We start from the raw sequence: 21028 nt of genomic DNA on the forward strand, positions 1-21028 counted from the left end.
CTAGCCAAGCAAGGTAGAAACAGGTAGAATCTGTAAAATAGGGACCATTATCTAAGGGAAGAGCTGTTCAACAGCTTCATGCATCTTCTGGTATTGTTGATTTCATCATGGAGTTGTCTTTCGCTCAGATGCTATAAACAATACAACAAGCAACAAAAGTTTTTAATCCTTAGTTGAGATCAACCAATCATCAGAAAAAGCATTGTCACACTAGTTAACTTTAAAAAAATGTCGAGATTGTGAAAGAAAGAATAGATGTATTACTTGTACAATTAGTTTGTCATTTGAACTATGTTACAATTGAACAACAACTATCCATCTTCACACTAAATTAGACAACTAACCATCTTCACACTGCATTAAATATATATGTTGGTAAAGATAAAAACAACTATCATTCTTCACATTGCAACCTTTCCTTAATATTCTGCAATGTACATGAAATAAGAGTAGTAACCGTTTCTACTGACTCCATAGTTAGTTTGGCTGTAGGAGAGCTCTTTGCTAGGATTTGAAGTGCTATAGTGAGCAATGATCCCCCTTCCATTGTCTTCTCTTCTGGCTTAGAAGTGAAAACCAGAGGCATTGTCTCAAGTCCATCTGGAAGAATTGAAAAACCTGAAGGCAATATAGCAAGGTTGCTTGAATCGCATCCTGTCATCACTGATTGCATGCCTGTAATGTCCACTGGAGCATAGACAACCATTGATTCAAAAGCATTTGTGCAACTATCTTGGAGTATCCAAATACTATTGTCTTTGGATTTCGTTGCCTGGATTTAAAATGGGCAATTTAACATTTAACAAAAGCAAGTTATGGTAGCTAATTAAGATTATGAGAATGCCAGTAGTAATAGGGAACTCACTTGAAGAGTCACTGTATTACCGCGGTCCTGTCCTTTGGCCAAGTTTGCAATTGAATGGGCAGGACCTCCAGTTGACATGATGTCCCACTGAGATTTACCCAACAAAGTAAGGCTAGTTGATTAATTAAGTAATAAGATGGAATGACTTACAGAGAGGGTAGGGGATGAATTAAGCAGTCTTACCTCGTGTCGTCTAGTTTCATCTCTCAAGAAATCAAATAGGACATGAGGAGAGACAGACAAACAAACTGAAGAAACTGCACACAAAATCACCCCAACAGGTTCTACTGGATCATTCAAGTTTTTCCTAGAAGCGACTCTTATGTCATCCCCTCCCTTTGTTGAGATTTTGGTCCATGTATGAAAGCTAGATGCACCCAGTGAACGACAAAAGCTCCATGTCATTCGCTGTGCCAACTTCAAAATGCTTTTCCTACCAGCTAGAGTAGCAACGCCTGGCAGTATTCAGGAAAGCAAATCAAGAAATTTGAAACATGCATTTCAGATTGATCGACATATGAAGAAAATTTCTAATTTACCAAGTGAATCTCTTGTAGGAACATTGGTAGCCATGAAGAAAACAAGCCTTTCGCATTGGAGCTGCAAACTTGCCATCCAATGCTTAGCACCAAATGCAAGTCCACTACTCACAATCGAACGAAACATAGTGTGTACTGCACTCTTTTGACATTCTAGGTGCTCTACCCAGATCACCTGGAAGGAAATATTTCAAGATCACGAATAAATTAGAGACTAACAACACTGATTTGATGCGATTTAGTTCATTGATTAACGAATTTGCATTTTATGTACCTTGCAGTGGCCGTTAGTTTGGTCTTCAATGATGCAACCAGATGGGCGTTTTCTACATTTTGGTGCATCCACATTTTCTTCAACTTTGTCAATGGATACATCAACTACGGCCCAACGCTCAGCAGATATTTGTTTGCAATACCGGATGAAATATACCTCTCTTGTGGGCACCGTGGGCGTCAGCATTTGCAGCTCCGCAAACATCTGGTATCAATAAACTGATACAAAGTTTAGAAAATTTTCAATGGTAGAACATATTCCAAGGAAGAAACAATTTCCCCCATAGCTCAACCTAATACGTGGTGGCCCAGAATTCTTTTTTCCTTTTTTGCCTAAAAGATTCTAAGTCTAATTAACCAGAAAATTTTCACTCACGAAGAAGAAGTGGAGGCAGAAATAAGGAAATATGTGCTCTAACTCTGTCAGGTGGAGATTGGCAGGGCCTAGTGAAGACCTGGATGAGCGCAAGTTTTCTACCCAAAAAAATGATGAGCCCATGTTCAGCCCATATGGATCCAAAACTCAGATGGGCTCACAGCATGAACTCCTCCAAGCCCAGATACAAACTCTCTCTCTCTCTCTCCCCACGGGGACCACCGGGCCACCACACAATTGCAGAGCAGCAGGCAGAAGCAGGCATATAACTGAAACACTAAATAACTCACCAGTTGGACAGCACCATCTCTGTTAACACCTTCACCACTGCAAATAACATCAACAGTGGTCGCCTTGGAGACCATGCCAGGAAACATCTCTCTCCATTGATTCTACAAGGTGGATATGAACTTGTGAGAAAACTGAATGAATCAAAATAAACTTGCAGGACGCACAACCACAAAGAAGAACAAGCTAAACCCACAAATGGAATTTAATCGTATTCGGCAAAACCTTACAAGAAATTCTACCATTTTAGAAAACCTCACACCACTTTCACACCCACAAATACCACCACTAACCTGTTTCAATTACAAATACAACAAAAAATATAATTACATAAACCCACCAAATAAAAAACACCCAAACCCAACTTATTGTCCTTCTATTTGCAACTAAAGCTACCAACTAGCCCAACGTAATCTATCATAAAAAGAGCGATAGATTCAATACCGGAGGACATGGCAAATAGCAGAAGGAGAAGAAAGAATGAAAATCGATCTTACCACATCCATAAAAGCTTGGACAAGTCGAGGAAGCTCGACAAAGGCGACACCGGTCTCTCTTGAAGCTTCAATTGATCGCCTAACCCGTCCATTGCTTGGGCTATCAGTGGAAAAGACTCGAAGGTATTCATCATAATTAAGTATCTCGCGACCAGTTTCAACACTCCTGATCCATAATGGTTCACCTGCAGTGGCCATTTTGGTGACCTCTTCCACGGCTTGATCCACAATTTCCAAAATCTTAGACTTCTCAAGCCCAAAAACTCCTTTGTAATAGTCCAAACTACTCCTGTTCTCTGGGTCATTTCCTGCAGAACCTGATGTGGTAGGTGATGCCGTTCCTGGCGGACATTTCCCAATGCTTTGTCGTAGCTTCTCTACCTACAAGTTGAAAATGGCAAGTTACCTTCCGACTGTAACAAGATGATTTGAATGCAAAATTTAACAATTAAGAGTAATCGTTTAGCTAGATTTTGGTATCTGCAAACCTCGGCTTTCAGTTTTGCGTTTTCTATCCGTAATTGCTGTTCTTCCGTGGTTACTGTAGCAGCATCTCTACTAGTGGTAGCGAAACCACAATTTGGACAACAGGCCTTCTTAATTGTCTCTCTCATGGCTCGATTTTCTTCCCTCAGTTTGTCTATTTCAGCTTTCAGTAAAGAGTTCTCGTGCCGCTCCTGGATAGCCTGCAACACCCTTACCAGTCAACATTACAAGAGGAGAAATAGAGGAAATCCCTCAATGCAAAAGAATTCAGTACTTATACCAGTAAATACCTTGATTTGAGTTCTACGGTTTTGAAACCAGAATTTGACTTGCCTTGGAGCAAGACCTAATTGCTTGCTCAATTGCTGCCTTTGTTTCTCATCTGGATGAGGTGATTCCTTAAACAAACTGCAATTAGCAATGCAAATGAACAGATAAGTCTGTTATAATTACACATTTACAGGGAATTCTTCATAATTAAGCTTCTCAATTCTCATTTTTTATTTGTTAAAAACCAAATAATACTTCAACCAGTATATGGAACTCTGCGACACGGTAAATCGATTAGACTCTGGCAGAGAGACTAAAATTTTGTGTCGAAAGGAAACAAAAAGAGAAAAAGTCAAGAAAAAAAAGATGAACTAAGAAACTAAGAAGCAGGGAATTAAGTTACTAACGCTTCCATTTCTCTGATTTGCTCAGCCGTATGCCTATGATACTTCTTTCTCTTCTTATTCTTGTGTTTATCATCATCGGCATCATCTTCTTGTACTGCATCTGCTTCGCCGTCTTCATCAGATTTTCCAGGACCAGTGTTCTCACTGCTAATCTCCAGCATCTCATCTCTGCCTCCACCACCACCGCCGCCGCCGCCAATGCTCTCTTCATCTCCTTCCTCTACCTCAGGACTCCTCGTTGCCACCGGAGTACCAGCATCTCGGAATACACCGGCCTTGAAGAGGAGCAAAGAAATCAAAACAAACAAACTCAGAAAACGAAAAATCAAAACAGAGAAAGTAATATATTTAGTTAAAAAGTTCGGAGAGAAGAAGCGGTTACGAGAGTGAGAGAAAGCGCAGGAGAAGCAAAGAAATCTTTGGTTCGAGAAGAAGGATGATTGTTCGACATGTCCAAAACCATGGCAGTTACGAGCTCACGATGACGAAGCGACTATTTTAAGGAGAGCAACAATGGCTGTGCTGTCTGCAACTAGAGAGAGAGAAAGAGATAGATGGGAAAGTGGGGTAAGGTGGATTTAAGGACTAAAAACAAAGAAATTGAGAGTTTCTATCAGAAAATTTTAGTGAGAGAAGAAGAAAAGGCTAGTAGATGTTGAATGTTAGATATGAAGGAGGTGGGAGAGTAGACTGATCGATCTGAGCATTCATTGTGAACTGACGTGGCATGCGACACAACAAACTTTTAAAGTAGTTTTTCGTTTTTTAAATATCCAACCGTCTTTTTTCTGTTTGTTAGTGATGTTTGACTCGGAGGACGGAGCCGAGCTGAGCCGATCTCTCTTAAACTTAAACTTACAATGATTTCCAGCCGGCTTGGAAGAGTCTCTCAACTAACCTTGTGACTTTCAAGGCTTCAACTACCTTCGAGGCCAGGTTCTTTCGGAGAGCCGCTCCTATTAGCGAATGGTCCAGATGCATTTTAGAGTTTGGAGTAAATTTAGACCGTTAAATGAACACTTCACTTAAAGGTCAGATTTGCTCTGGACTGTAAAATGTTCTATGCCTTTGACTACTGGGAGTTGTGCTGCTTCCAAGCAAAGTCAAGTTTCTTGTTTCAAATTTTTGTCGTTAAAATTGATTTTTATTTGAAATTGTAATTATTTTCATTTATATATATATATATATATATATATATATATATATTTATATATATATATATATATATATATATATATATATACATTTATTTATTTAATTTTGTTACAAAACGGGGTCAAAGACCCAAAAAAACAAAATCAAATCAAACTATAATACAACTCTTGAGAAAATCCTCTCAAAGGATGTCTGTCATACGAAGATTATTGAAAAAGACCAAATCATCTTCCAATTAGCCGCCTCTTAAACAATCAATTAGCAACCTTGTTATTTTGACGACTCACATGAATTATCTCCATCCTTTTTGTTAAAAGACTATTAAGCTTAAGCCTGTAATATTTATTTTACTAATTTATTCTTGTATTTTTTTGAGATTACTGATCCAACTTTGTACTTAGGAATTATTAATGCCCCTACTGTTAAGCTCTATTAGTTAATTAATGATGTGACATATTTATATGTTTCAAAATTTTCTTAATGACTTTATTACTACTTTATCCCCTATACTTTTTAAGATTACTATTCCAACCTTTAACTTTGTCAACAATTACTAATGCCCCCTACTGTTAAACTCCGTCAATATACTGATGATGTGGCATTTATATATTTTTTCAAAATCCCAAAAATAACCTTGCAATTATCTTTTTACTTATTTGCTCTTTTTTCAGGATATAATACTACCCTTAATGGGAAAAAATTAACTTTAATTTCACTTTTCTTTTTAAATAAAAAACCATCAAATAAAGAAAAGATGTGATTTTTTTTCTCTAAAAATAAATCACCAAATAAAGGAAAGATATAATCAAATAGAAACTAAAATATTAAGAAATATCAAATTTAATTCAAAGCTGAAAATTGAAAATCACATCACCTAATATATACTGACCATTATATTTGTTACCAAATTTTCTATCAATTAGATCTTATATGCTAATTTGTTTGTAAAACTTCCATCATGGTGATTATGAAAAATTTAAGTAGAATGTGAAAGTTTCAACAATCATAAGTATGTGGTCCCACCAAATCCAAAACTAATTATAAAATATAAGATTTTAAAGATATAATTGACATGCAATATAGTTTCTATAAATGAGGGTAATGCCATATTTTTTATTTTTTTATTTTAAAGGCAAAATAGACATTTCATATTTGATGTTAATAGCCACGTAACACCTTTAGAAGTGAGGGGGGCAATAGTAATTTCAAAAAAAGAGAATTTGATTAGTAATAAAACCAAAGTATAAGGGGCAATAGTAATTATTCCTTTATTATATTATTTTCAAATAAAATAAGGTTAGATTCGTAACAAGGATAAAATAGTAACTAAGCTATAGTCTTGAGAGTGATCCGTAATTATCCCTAACCGGGACCTATAGTGGCACGTGATGAATGTCTCGTACATTAAATTTTGGTCGTCACGGGACTCGGAAGTTGAAACTTGAAACAGAAGTAGAGGAACCGCTAGAGATGGAACTAACTTCAGCTAGCCGAGCTGAGCCGAGCCAAGCCAAGCCAAGCCAAGCGTCATTTGTCTGGTAACTTTCCCGCTCAATTTTATCAATTCGATCATAGACTGGATGTATCGCACCAATTAAGGGGTTGAAAGTAGTGAATGCAATTAATGAATTTGCCTCCAAATCCCACTAATTTATATTTCCCACTCATCCTACTTCTAACTATTTCTTTAATAACAACTTCTTCACAAAGCAAAGGAACTTCATCAATGGGGGAACCTCTTACCCTCTTGAAACTGTCAGATTGGAATCTAAATAACTTGGTGGGTCCCCATCTTATGACAAAGATTTTAATCTTAAGATTGTAGAATACCCATTATCCAATATCAATGGGAATCATCATCCATGGAGAATCTAGAGGGGTGGCTCAGTTGGCAAAGCCTAACACTTTCACGAGGTTAGAGTTCGAATCCCCCGAGGTCGCGGCGAAGCCCCCGTTTATATTAATTATATAAAAAGCGCCTTGAGAATGTAATCGTGGTGTGCACAAGCTGGCCCGGATGACCTGCATTTCCAAAAAATAAATCATCATCCATGGAGTGTGTGATCTAGATTCAAGGAATTGTGGGCCCAAAGGGTGAAACACAAAGTGATATAAAGATGCATACATAATTTACTAAGATTGGATTTTTCTTAATCATAATAATTAATAAGGACATTCTGATTTTACAATTATTTTAGGTTCCAAATCAAGTAGTTGTGGAATGGTAGATATTGTGCGGCAAATCACATGCATGGAAGAAGCTAGTAGTTCAGAAATTTATTAATATCGTTTGTGTGCACTCTTTTTGGTGAATCTCCTTTTTCTTTCACCTTTATCATTGGTTCTTTTTTTTATCTTGATTCCTATAAGTTGCTTTATGTTTATTCATAACCAAAGCAGTAAGGAGAAATGAAGGAATCTAAAGCGTAAAAAGGAATGAGAAAGTGCAAACACACTTTAATAAGTATGCTTTGGTTTCTTATGTTGCAAGGTTTGTCAGTGAATGTAGATATTTTTCCTTCACCCATTTAATAGCACTATTTGGTGACTTAATTTAGTTTTATATTTTTTTCAATGAGCATTTTTATTTTGGGTTAAAGTTTGTCATTAAGCATGATGGTCAAGTAAACTCCACAATCATGATGTAAAAATTTAACATATCTGTAGAAGAAAAAACTAAGTGTGGTGATATTTATAAATGGAAAACCCATCATTTAAGTTGCTAAAGTTGAGTTACAGAAGTTTCACTTAGAAAAATTGTCTTGAGGGCTTGGTCAAATTTTTTGAATTTAATGCTTGAAAATTTCTTGGTTATTTTCATCTTTGGCCTAACCATTCTAAAAATAGAAGAACATTGTTTTTAAAAGTAGATAAATTGCTGTTAAACTAGTAACTTAAATAACAAAGCTACTGTCACAGGTCAGTCTTTACATCAGAAATGTATTCAATTTGGCATTCATTGCCCACAGGACGAAAGGAACTTTTCCTAAGGGTGAAAAAAAAAAAGGGGTGGGAGGGGTAGAAGAAGGTAAGGTCTCTCTTATCTCATATGCCAAGTCAAGTTTGGGTTCTATGTTTATCAATTTAAATAAAGAAAGATATGTCCACGTCACCCTGAGAGGGTATGCGACACCGGCGGCTCCAACGTGTGTACAACATTTATCAATAAATGTAATTCACATGAAGGTTATAAGGATGATCACTTTGTTACAGTTTCCTATCTAACTTTGGGAGATTGGCAGTTGTTGAAGAGTAGATATTAAGAAAATTAGGCTATCACAGCATCACCAACATTGTCCACAGGAATTGAATTGGATAAAATGCAAGAAGGAAATGCATGGGGCGTCTTTCACAAGCCATGATGTGAGTTTATATTTTGTGGCACTCATTCATGAATGCTTATTACTTTTTTGAAGACAATGGAATTTGATTATTTTTTTAATAAAGAAAAATGCAGATTGTGATCTATATTGCTTTGTCTCTTCTTAGTTATTAGTGTAATTAAGAATTCAGAACATCTCTCTCTCTCTATTTTTCTGTGTGGAATCAGTGTAACACTCCCTAATCCACACACTGGTCTCATCATACCATTGGGGTTTGGTGGCATCAATTCATAAAGATCAAACTTGTGGTCTCAACTCTCAAAACCATCTAACACTGCACAGAGTACTGATTCCCAACTACTTGACTTAATACCCTATTATCAATTCCTGATATTTGGGTGTTTTCAGTTCTGTAGAAAGTTTGTAAGCAATTTATGTCCATGGTCATTAGGAACTTAGCCTATTTGACCTGCAACTAAATGGGATTGTTAAAATGGTAGGTTTGATTCTATTCACCTTTAAGTTTGCCATATTGATGAATCTCGAACAAGTATTATGAATGCCAACCTACTGCCCATTCTCTTATCTGCCATTCTTATACATCTGAAATCTCATTTATTATATTGCTGCAAGGTTTCATTTACTTCCAACTTCAGAGTTCATCTATTAATTATCCTGGGTACAAGGGTTCATTTACTTCATCGACTCATCTAGAGAAACACCTATGTGTTTTCTAACTAGAAAAAATAGAAGCAAACCTCATTTTATTTTAAAAGGAGACCAAGTCTACCTCATACATGTAGGAGGAAAAGGCATTTAATTACTTGAGATTTTAACTGTTGGGGATGAGAAGAAGAGGCATAAAACTCTCATGTTGTAGAAAAGGAAAGACAATACATTGCTGAAATGTGCTTTACAAGGCCCGTTTACTACGCCGAAGAAGAAATGAGAAGTCACTGCTGAGCCTTAATGATTTTCTAGTCCTCTCTTTTTGACGAAATTTTTGAGTAACCTGAAACAAATTTACCCTTCTTCAGTAAGCTAACATTGTCAATCAATTTAGGATTAGTTGGTGATGTGTTTTCTCAGAATAAATTCTGGTCTAAAATCCATTCTGAAGTAATGATATAGAAAAGAATCAGGTTTCATAACATATATTGAGAATTCATATACCAAGCACAGCATATTAGTATCAGTGTATGACAGTTTTCTGTTGCTTTTGACAGAAAGCCTTAAGAGGCTAGAAAACGAACCTGGAAATGAAATGGAGATTGAGGTTTCCAAGATATGGAAGGGACATTCTGAAGTGGCACTAAAGTAGAGAAGTCAAATCCTGAAATGAAACGGATGGGGAGATCAACAGAATACTATAAAAGCAAATTCAGTTTTAGTATATCCCAAGAGACTGAAATTAGATATCATTACCTGATGGTCGCACTGTAGCTGAAGGTAGCTTATGTGTATATGTGGATAATAAAGGCTGCATGTAATCGTCCTCACTACTATGATTAGCCATGATTCCAGAAACATTTAGATCATAGTGTCAATACAAGTTAAAATTAATCAGAAAATTTTGCCAGTGACAAATCAATAGATACAGAAAAGGAAAATGGTACCTTGATATATCATCTGAGTTCTCAAGATTTTGTAGAGCTGATTAGGAGACCAGATGAGCAAAAGAAAGAAGATCATGGTTATTTACATTTCCCTTATAATTGACAACAACTGAGCTACACAATAGATCAGAGAAGAGGATGGTTACATGGTGCAATATATTGTGAATGATGCCTCGGTAAGTCTTCTCTGAAGCACAATTTGGTAAGATCCAACTTGTGAGCATAAATCTCACATGCTAGAAGTCTCTAAACAAACACATTCACACAAGTTCAGCAACAAGCAAAAGCAATCAAGAATGTACTGATGAACACTTTTAACTGGGTTTTTTTTATACGTAACAGTAATGGAACTTGTAAAGTAATTTGCCATCTTAATTTTAGTGTTTTTCTTTTTCCCTTTTGTAACATGTACTGACTAGAGATAACACAAACCTGTTTTAAACAATCAATCCGAAGTTCTGCTTCTGGAATTACATTACTCTTTGAAAGCCTAAACTCAAGATTTGTTGAAACACTTCCCAGATGATCAACAACCGTAACTAGTGCCCTGCAAATATACTCCTTTGTATTCTCCACCACCCTGTACATGGATAAACCAATCAACATAATAAATATAGGGAAGAAAAAAATTCACTTGTAATATGGTCTATTGGGTCCGGGTTTGATTGGTTTTCTGCATATAGCGAGTTGAACCAGAAATGGACCGATAAAGTGTCTGGTCCGATTGGTTTTGGCCCATAATTGATTTCTTTACCGGTCTATTACAATGAGATATAAACAGGTAAATAACTAAGCGACTTGTTTAGTTATCTGAATCTAGATATTTCAAATCTTTGGATTCATGAATCGGAGATTTATACCTGTTTGGTTGTAAAACATCCTCACTTTTTCACCTAAAAACGTCAATTAAGTCATTCTTGGGTATTGGCTGCAATCTATGGATTCCACCATAAGTATAAAATTTGTAGATTCATGAGGAGTAATCTAACGGAACTCTATGAACTTCGATAGATTTGAGGCTAACCAAACAGTTAATTTTTTGAAACATGAATCCGTTGATTTGAAATCCAATTTCATTTCAAATCCTTGGATTCATATACCCAATTGATGGACTGAAGCGGGGAAAAAGAATCTCAATAAAACTCAAAAATTGACATTAACACGGGGGGGGGGGGGGGGGGGGGGGGGGGGGGGGGGGGGGGGGGGGGGGGGGGGGCCCCGGGGGGGGGGGGGGCCCCCGCACCCCCCCCAATACACATTCCAATGAAAGCCCAAGCCCATTAATTTCTCTTACTAGCCTAAAAGCCTAATCTGCTAGCAGCCCATATATCAATTCATTTTCCTGTATCGGATCAGCCGGTCTCTCCGATTTGTATCTCGTTGAATCGTACAGGACAATGATAAAGAATAAGAAGAAGAAAAAAAAACGACACAACCTTAAGCTAACCGATACCGATACAGATACGTAAAAAATCCGGGTTGGGGACCGTAGAGAAAACGAAGGAGGTTGATATTTTTATTCTATAAAATGGATTCTGAGCATAAATGGAATTTATCGAATTTACTCGGGAATCGTTGGTTTGCAGTAACGAGTGACACTCACAATTTCTTCGCGTTCGGTTTCGAGAATGACTTTTCGCAGTAATCCGCAGCGAAATAGAGCTGAGAGCGCAAATCCCTGAGCTCCTGCATACGATCACAAAACTTGAAGTTGAAAAACCACCTGAGAATTACAAAAGCACTAGTAGCAAGATGCCTTAAATGGAAAACAATTAATTATTAAATCCGAAAAGAGAGAAAGAGAGAAAGAGAGAAAGAGAGCGAGAGAGATGGTTTCCGCATGCTCACTTGCAGAGATTTCTCGAAGCGAAAAACGCCACTGGAATCAGCTTCGTCTTCAGCGCTTCCATTGCCATAGAGTATGATGTCATTCATCTGCATCTCCACCATTCTATTTCGATTTCATTCGGCGATTAGTATTAACACTGCTGCTACAGCTTGCTTTGTTTATAAATAACTGAGAGAATAAATAGATAAGCGCGAGATAAAGATCCAAACCAGACTTGATGGGAGAGAAAATTCCAAATCAATATAATTCTCTCTCTCTCTCTCTCTCTCTCATACGGATTACCACGGGCCAATGGAATCAAAAGATGTTTTCAACCCGTGATCTATTGTCCTTGATGAAGTTTGGAGATAAGAAGAAACAAACAAGAAATCATAAAACTCAAATCTTTCGCTCTCAAGCAGAAACACGAAGCACTGACTCTTGAAACAGAGAAGACAAAAATGTTTTTATAAGCCCGTGATCTTTCGTTTTTCACAGTTTCGCGTTTAAAATTTGTCGGTGGAATTTTAGGGATGCGGAACTGTGGATACGTGGCGATTCACGTGGACCCCAACAGTTTCTTCTGGCCGACCGGGCCATCCAGAGGAAACCGTTTTGACTCACGGTTCTATGTATCAGTACGAGATCGGTTACCGACATACCCAAGCTACCCGATATCCGCAACATGCCCAAATCTCGGATCAATTGATGTGGAACGGTTCCCCCTGGTCACAATTGTTTTCATGAGTAGTGTGAATATGGTGACTGGTATTGTTGACACAAAAAATGATATAGTATCGGATTTGATTCGGATGAACGGTAGGTATTAGAAAGAGTCATCTATTACAAAAATATGGAATTCGGGTTTTTTTCTTTCTTTCTTTTTCCCGAACCCTAAGAAGATTTAGACCTATTTAACACTAACATATTAAGGCTTGGGGGCACAATCATAGCTTAGTCAAAGTGTTAAGAGTTGGGAGAACATCAGACTGAAAAGGAGACTCCATACAATGCTAACGTAGTTTCCTTCTTTCATTCGTAAAGAAAAACATCATTTGGATTTCAAAGACCATTAAGTGTTGAATAAGAGAATTTCACATCATTCTTATGATACTTCTTTCACACAATAGAGGTGAAATTCACTTCCAAATACAACAAAAAAAATAAACATGAAAATCTCAATAAGTCTCATGTAAGATGACCCACCTTCTACTATATGGTTCAAAACCATCCAGTAAGGAGAGCTGATTAGACTCCCCTAACACCAACACCAACACCAACACCCCCTCGAAAAAAGAGAAGAAAAAAACATGGAAAGACGGTATTTTTGAACTTGATACACAAGAAAGAGAGCCATTAGATTGCGGATCAAATAAGAGACTACCAATAAATTATGACAAGTCGATATTATAAAGAATGCTACATTTAATGGTAAATAGGCCTCGAACCAAAACAAACCAAAAAAAATTGGTTGAATAGGCCTAGTCAACCGTCCACATGATAGAGCAAACGCTGTTGTTATCAAGAGCACCTCACAAGTTGCCCTAGGAATAGAAACTCCCATCAAACTTCCCTTCTTTTTGGTAAAATCAAACTTCCCTTCAAAGGAAAGTTTTCTTGGACAAAGTCCACAATGAATCTTCTAAATTACAGACCAAGTTTCCCCCCCCTTTTTCCCTACACGCCTTTGCCATGTGAAAAGATGGCATTGACATCAATGTAAAAATCTGAATAAGCAAAGTGGCATGCATCCCATCTTTAATCCAGGGATTTGCATGCAACCTTTTCATAGTTTTCGTTTTATCAATCGTTCATTTCTGCCATGTGGTCAATTTCACTGTCCTGAAACTTGATATGTAAGAATAGGATTTCAAATTCACATTCCAACCCCATTTGGCATGTGGATGTGCAAATCTAGTAAACCAACCCCTTTATCAGGGGGAAAATATTATACAATACAGCAAAAATAAGAAAAGAAACTTCTAAGAGTGAAGAAACAAGAAAAAAAGTAGTAGGCAGAGAAAGAAAATTAGACAAAAGGAACATGGTAGAGACAAAACTTCATATCATAATTCACAGCTAGAACTACATTCAGTATATAACCTTTGTATAAGGTTGAACATACCTCTGGACCAAAAAGTATCCTTGTTACACAACTAATATCTTCTGCTTCATTAGCCTATAAAGAAGGATCACCCGGAAGCACCTTGTAATTGTCTGTTCAGCGAGTACAAATCCAAGTTCCTGTAAATGTTTCTATATATGGTAAGAAAAAAAAACCAACCATCTTAAATTTCTCATCTTTTAACTCCACCTTTTTATGCTGGTTGGACCAAACTTGCTGTTACCACCAATGTTTGTTAGAACATGGTAAAAAGAAACACCACTCTCTTTGCCTTCTTGAAGTTAATGTGCTGCGTATGTCCCTGACGCTTCCAGGTAGTCATCAGGCTCATCCTCTTCATCGGATGATAGTAGGGAGGATCCCATCCATGACTTGAACCCTTCATTCACTCGCCTCTCCACATCTGGTGTCACATCCAGAGGAGCTGACTCTGACATTTCCAGACCAAGATTTCTACCAGCAAAGTTACCTCCATCAAGAGTTACAGCCGCCTTCCTTCTCAGGAAAATTGCAGTGCCCCCATACAGAATGACGAGTCCCCATGACGCGATCTCATAGCACCAAAACAGGGGCGAAGAACAGCTACTCCCCAGTGTGAGAAGGCTTGAACCCAAAAGCAGAGCAAGAAGACCAAATACAGTGGCAAAGACAAGATTGATAACAGATAAGCAGCGGACACCACCTGCATGACAGCCAGTTGATGGCTAGTGAAAAATGTGGACTACTTACCAAAATCAATGACTGTGGTGTAGGTTACAATACTGGGGTAGGGTTGCTGTATAGTTTTTAACAATAAATAAAAATAGATTGACAAAAGGGAGAGGAAGGGTAATCTGGTTGAAAGAAATGGGATGAATACGATCTACCACTCAACAACTCATAAATAGATCTGAAAATACATTTCCAATGTAAAGGAAACATGATACTTGACTTAAATTTGTATATGAACAAAAACATTAAGAAAACACTACCTAGAAAAGAAATTGTAGTGCCACTAATACCTTAAAGTAGGAGATTTTGAATATCTTCAAGAAAAGGAGTCCAAAGTCCAAAAACCTTTCTAGACATCCATGATCCAACACAGTTTTTCATGCCCTAAAGAAGGCTTATATTATGGACCCAAAGGAAGCTCACATTTAAATTGATCCCCCTTTTTCTGTCTATACAATGTTTTGTGTTTGAACTTTTCCATAGGTTATTATCCCACATTAATAACTTTAAGAATTTTTTACTAGTGGCTCCCTTAAGTGAGGGTAAAACTGAAGGCACCTCCCTTAAGTGCAAATATTATTGGTGGCTCTCCTTTTTATTACTTGTTACTCACATTTAACAAGTAACTTTCTGTTAAGTAATTCAAATTTTTTAAATCAAATGACCAAAATACCCTTGTGTAGGTGTTATGACCAAATTACCCCCATCGATGTCTCATCCCATGCCCAACCCTTAAGTGGGTGAAAGGGATTCCCCTTTCACCCATCTTCTTCCTATGCCTTGCTAGAAACCAACCACCACCGTCGGAAACCACCACACCACCGTCCCCCACCTTTCCCTACCAGAATCACCCACCATGTTCCCCCTGTCAGGTTTCGGTGTTAGAATTTGCCACAAAGAATTCCCAGCCACCTTTAAACTAGATGAGGAGTAGATCTATCGAAATAGTACTAAAAAGCCCCCAAGAGGTCATTTCTTTCAGTGAACTTAGCCAACAAGAATCCTGACTCTAACCACCAGACTCCAGATCCATCTCCAGTAAACCCTAATTAAATCTTCTCCCCTCTCTCAAGAGTGAATGCAACTGTTGCCATATAGATTCACTAGCCACACTCAAGAGTATTTGTTCAGACTTGAAGGTTTGGTACTAATTATGGCTTTACTACTTCCCCCAAGATTAAATTGGTAAACAACTTCTCTACGAGGACCCAAAAGTGTCCGTAGATTTGGGATTTGGGAATGATGAATGGGGATCCAAGTATTTTCTTTTTCCTGATCTGGATTAATTAGTCCAAATCAAAGATATTCTATATATAGCCCTCAATAGCAGCCAAAGGAGAGACTAAGAAAGTGAAATCTTCGTCTCAGTCTTCACTTCTGCCATGCTACTAAGACTGTTAATGGCGTCATGTATCATGTTAGTGTGCAACAAAGAAAAGTGAAATTTTTTTCTGAAGCACCAAAACTCTTCTCTCTCTCTTCCTTAACTGCCCAACCAGGTGGGTGATACAGTAAAATCCCACGATCTCTACAACGGAATCCAACAGAAGGAAGGTGGGGGCAGCAGTGGCCGGTAGGAGGAGGGGGTATGGTGGTTCCGGCGGTGGTGGGTGATTGCCGGCAAGGTGTACGAAGAAGATGGGTGAAGGGGGGATTCCTACACACCTAAGGGTTGGGTATGGGATGAGACAATGATGGGGGTAATTTGGTCATAACACCTTATATAAGGGTATTTTGGTCATTTGACTTTAAAATTTTGGATTACTTAACAGAAAGTTACTCACTCTGTTAAATGTGAGTAACAAATAATAAAAGGGAGAGCCACCAATAATATTTGCATTTACGGGAGGTGCCTCCAATCTCAGCCCCATTTAAGGGAGCCACCAATAAAAAAACCCAACTTCTTTATTAGGGGAAATAAAGTTTATGTGAGTCATCCCTTCTACAAGGAAATTATAATTTCCGTGCCTGAAAAGACATCAGATGCAGAGGTTGAAACCACGTTTAATTTTATTCTAAGGTCTAAGCTCTTTGTAAGGACAGGAACCCAGGATCAATGACCAGTCAGCCCCTATAACTAAGATTTGTTATTTAGCATAGAGCACTGAAACAAAACCAGCTTATTCTTGAGAACAGTTGGTAATGGTGCAAACTAATTTTCAGTTAATAGAGGCCAGCATGCATACGTCCAGCAAAAAACACTTCCAGAAGACTGCTGGAAACACAACAATCATGCAAAACTCACTCTTGCTATCACCAGCCCTTTCTGGTCTTTTGTTCATATTCATCAGTAAAGTAACTTTCATATCCTTTTGTTTGGCATAGGAGTTCTCAAATATTTTAACATGGCTAAACGAAAATGCTGACTACATCAGATTAACCAGCGAAGCAATAAGAAAATAGAAGCTTCTCTCAATGATATACGGGTATTCCTTAAGAAAAAGTGAATAAAACAGAGAAAAGGCAACAAATTCCTTTAGGATGCGAAGGAAAAGAAGATCAAAATAAACTACTGCACCTCAGTCAATCCTGAAGAAAAGAAAATTACAACAGCAGAGATGTAATTTTTTATTACCTAATTTCTTATTAACCAGAATATAACTTGAAAAAAGTTAATGAATTGATAATATTTGTTGGCAATTATATATTTTTGTAGGTGCAAGGACCCTAATAGAGACAAAAGACATACCCCTTCTTGAAGCGCAGTAGTTATTTTCCACTACCATTAAGCAACCATGTCTGGCAGGAGCAGAATATGCAACAAAAATTCCTGTGTATGGATAAATCATCAGAATTTGGAACCTAAAAAAAACATAAAAAAAAATAAAAATAAAAAGAAGAAAGAAAGAAACCGTTCCAAATTCTATAATGGTGACTTGCATTACAAAAAAGATGCTGAAGATGAACAACGATGAACATGAGTGCGCAAGCAAAGGAAGACATTTAACGACCTCATCAAACAAAATTGCGCAACCAGCATTAAGGATTTATTTCACATTCTATGGAATGCTTCACTTCTTAAAGTACTCCACCACAATACAAGAAAAGATAGATTAAAATGGAATCCCCTGGTCTTAACTAGGGTTTCTTGTGCATTAGAATTGGTTTTCAATTCAGTGGGATCAAACAAGAAAGTTTTCTGGTTTCTTGTGCATTAGAATTGGTTTTCAATACAGTGGGATCAAACAAGAAAGTTTTCTTTTTTGCCAATAATTGTCTCCCAAGTAATTGTTTATTAACTGGAAGACCATGGTGGAAGAAAATATATTATTGAATGTACGGAATGTTCTATCTCAAGCACCATGTATCCCAACCTTGTAAATGTTTACACTTATCCAAATGAATTGAATGAATAATTAATTAGTTTATCTTGCTGCGGCTGCATGAGTATCACCTGAAGGTCAAGACTGCTTCAGTAAATCAAATAATCCTAGTCACAAGATTGGATCAAGAAGGTGAATGGCTCCAAAGTATTCACCTAATCAATTGGTAACCACCTGAATGTGACTGTTTATCATATTCTTAGTGTGGTATGAGTCATCTACATCTTCATAAAATAATTCCAGGTATTGGTTCTTTTTGCATATGAAGATTAATATACACTGAATTCTCTTCAAAGACCTAAGACATCCTTTTGAATCTACAGAAAAAATATTTACTTAGACCCCTAGCCATTGAGAAAAGCCCATGATTGCAAGATCTATAATATAATCATAAATCTTCTCCACTTACCCAATATCAGCCCGATGGGAAAGCAGTGATAATTAGATTTGCCATCCATAATCTAGGTTGAACACCAAACCTTCTTCTCTCCCATGCCAATTAATTGCCAAAGGTTGGATGTTTAGAAACCTCACGATCCAGAAAATATGATTTACAATCTTAAGTTCACAAATAGAATACTATTCATTGGAGCATTTTAAGAATGTCTACACCTTAGACCCTGATTGTTTTATCCATCAAAAGTTTTGTCATTGCACAAAACTAATTGACATTCAGACAATTGACTAAGGTTCATTTTAATGGTTTAGGGTAATAGAGCTGTTCTCCTCCAGAACATAAAGTTCCTTTTCCCAACAAATTTCAGCTCACTGCTACCAAATTTATCCAATCATATGGACCCTCAAAACGATGAGCAACCATAACTCAACTCCCAGAAATCAGAATGTAAACCACCATATACAAACGCAAAGAATATAATTACAAAGTAGACAACCAGAATAAATTGTAAGAACAAAAGAAAAGAAATTTTTCCAACATTCCAACGTTCTCCCTGCAATCTTGAGGTCGCATGTGTAACAATAAATCTCAGAAAGGGGGAACGAAAAACACAAATATGAGATTTCGTGAACAGAAAACAGAGAAACGTGTGCCATTCTAAGTGCATTTGAAATTTAGTCTCTAACTGGAGCAAAATAAACAAGAACTTGAGAAATTAAGAATAATAATAATATTTAATAGTGTCAAGATTCTCTAACCTGCTACAAGGTAGACAACCGAAGAAAAGAAAAGGATAGCTGAAGGAATGAACACAACCATCCAGTAATAATCTGCCGCCTCTTGCTCGGTGAGATAAAACGCTCCCATATAAAGATCAGAACCTCCAGTCATGTTAACTGATAGGGACTGAACTGGCCGATCTTTACAGAATGGTCTCTTCCCCTTATAGCCAGGGAAGACAATCTTCAAGCTAATAAAACCAGAAATGAGGACTGCAAGCCATAGAATCGTCATTGTTACCATAACAACTGGCCTCCGGAGCCGGCTCCAAGCTTTTTCTTCCTCTCTGAGACTATCGTACTCATGCTTTGGCATGAAAGCCTGGCGAAGAGCATCACCAAGAATCGCCATTGAGTGATGTAGACGTGATTTTCAATATTTCTGGATCTGGACAGTTCTAGCTCTAACACCAACACTATCTTCTAAAATTCGAACCATGATAGAAGAAGAAGAAAAAGAAAATCTAGGGTTTCAAGAATTACTTTCAAGAAAGCTGAACACAGAAGGAATGGAATTGAGATTGTAGTTTATATTCAGGTGACAGACTTTAGAGGAATGAGGAGGATGCAGAGCGGAATTTAGAATCAGAATTCCGAAAAAAGGTTTTCCTGGGAACGATTTTCGAAATGTTTAAACTTTAAATCAAAATTCGCTGTTTATATACGCGAACATTTAATGGTTTTCGTTTTCTTGAAAACAGTTTTTCGTTTCCTTTTCGGAAAATGTACCGCTGCCTGATCGTGTAACTTCTGAATCAGCGCGGGTCCACTGTATCCGCTGGTAAGCCGTAATTCGGTGATGTTTGGTATGATTTTTAGTTTTTATTTCTGCTTAAATAAATAAAAATTGTAGTGTCCGGTTTAATTTATATAGCTTATTTCTATTTAGAATTAATTAAAAAAAAAAGCAAATTATACTGACACCTCACAATTGAGACTTTAAAACACTAACACCCACTTTTTGTTCGAAATATACAAATACCTTAATTCATCAAATACATAAGTCAATTATATTAGTAAAACAACTAACCCATTGTCTATTTTTCTTTAATTTCAAGAATGCTCTTATTAAAATTTGAGAAGAAGAAAAAAAAATCGAACAACAATGCCTTCATCAAATAACCTTCATAGAAAGAAAAATGTCTTTTTCTTTTTCCAAAATTTATTGGAAGGGTTTTATGTTTTTCCGCAATTTTTCCCCAAACCCCCCCCAAAATGTCTTTTTCTTTTTATAAATGAGAATAAGATTTCTTGGAAGTGTATAATAGTCTTAACGACGATATAACTAATCGTTCTAACATAATAGAATCTATGTGTTTTTCAAACAAAAAATGTGTTGTCAGTACTTTAAAACCTCCATTTGAGGTGCCAATGCAATTTGGTCTTGAAAAAAAATACAAAAAATTGAAAAAAAGTTGAGACCTGTTGTTAATTTTTCTTCAAACTAAGTTTCGTCTATTCAGTGGCTTTTAAAACACATGTGTTTATAACTTGCATAAGAGGTTAAAATAGTATATGTAGAATCAAACTCTTTCAAAGCTATTGATTTGTTAAAGCCTAATGCAAGAATACAAGGGAAAGTAGCAAGAGTGGTCCATGCAATAAAGGAATAAGTGGGAAGTTATGAAGGAATTGGATTCCAACATGTGTACCAGGAGTCCAACTATGCTGCTGACTAGATCATGAAAAGACTAACTTCTTTAGAGGAATCTTTGCAATTTTTTTTGGATCCACCCCAAGAATTGGAGGAGATCCTACTGGCGGATAAAA

General features: G+C 37.0%; 3 protein-coding genes across 4 annotated transcripts; all 3 read right to left on the bottom strand.

Annotated features, from left to right (window-relative positions):
* Nucleotides 1-212: 212 nt before the first annotated feature.
* Nucleotides 213-4567, bottom strand: LOC149020903 (homeobox-leucine zipper protein GLABRA 2-like). The gene is made up of 11 exons (XM_089149125.1): nucleotides 4384-4567; nucleotides 4002-4276; nucleotides 3615-3732; nucleotides 3327-3524; nucleotides 2839-3219; nucleotides 2344-2445; nucleotides 1679-1882; nucleotides 1405-1579; nucleotides 1049-1320; nucleotides 866-952; nucleotides 213-772 (listed from the first exon to the last, which is right to left on the bottom strand). Exons 1-11 carry the CDS (start codon nucleotides 4462-4464, stop codon nucleotides 395-397), a joined length of 2271 nt encoding a protein of 756 aa, XP_089005251.1. The 5' UTR covers nucleotides 4465-4567; the 3' UTR covers nucleotides 213-394.
* Nucleotides 4568-8161: 3594 nt separating this feature from the next.
* Nucleotides 8162-12353, bottom strand: LOC149020904 (putative protein ABIL5). 2 transcript variants are annotated; one of them, XM_089149127.1, is made up of 8 exons: nucleotides 11944-12353; nucleotides 11699-11781; nucleotides 10528-10675; nucleotides 10242-10341; nucleotides 10096-10132; nucleotides 9905-9978; nucleotides 9733-9812; nucleotides 8162-9491 (listed from the first exon to the last, which is right to left on the bottom strand). In XM_089149127.1, the coding sequence occupies exons 1-8, from the start codon at nucleotides 12043-12045 to the stop codon at nucleotides 9393-9395; spliced, it is 723 nt and encodes a 240-aa protein (XP_089005253.1). In that variant the 5' UTR covers nucleotides 12046-12353; the 3' UTR covers nucleotides 8162-9392. The 2 variants fall into 2 exon arrangements, with proteins under 2 accessions (XP_089005253.1, XP_089005252.1); XM_089149126.1 differs by having other exon boundaries at nucleotides 8165-9491; nucleotides 9905-9981; nucleotides 11944-12352.
* A 1516-nt stretch (nucleotides 12354-13869) lies between these two features.
* Nucleotides 13870-19901, bottom strand: LOC149020905 (uncharacterized). The gene is made up of 3 exons (XM_089149128.1): nucleotides 19238-19901; nucleotides 17449-17529; nucleotides 13870-14730 (listed from the first exon to the last, which is right to left on the bottom strand). Exons 1-3 carry the CDS (start codon nucleotides 19608-19610, stop codon nucleotides 14330-14332), a joined length of 855 nt encoding a protein of 284 aa, XP_089005254.1. The 5' UTR covers nucleotides 19611-19901; the 3' UTR covers nucleotides 13870-14329.
* Nucleotides 19902-21028: the final 1127 nt, after the last annotated feature.

This window comes from Hakea prostrata, chromosome 3, assembly GCF_041222555.1.
Source record: "Hakea prostrata isolate BN-2017 chromosome 3, UWA_Hpros_2, whole genome shotgun sequence".
NCBI lineage: Eukaryota > Viridiplantae > Streptophyta > Magnoliopsida > Proteales > Proteaceae > Hakea > Hakea prostrata.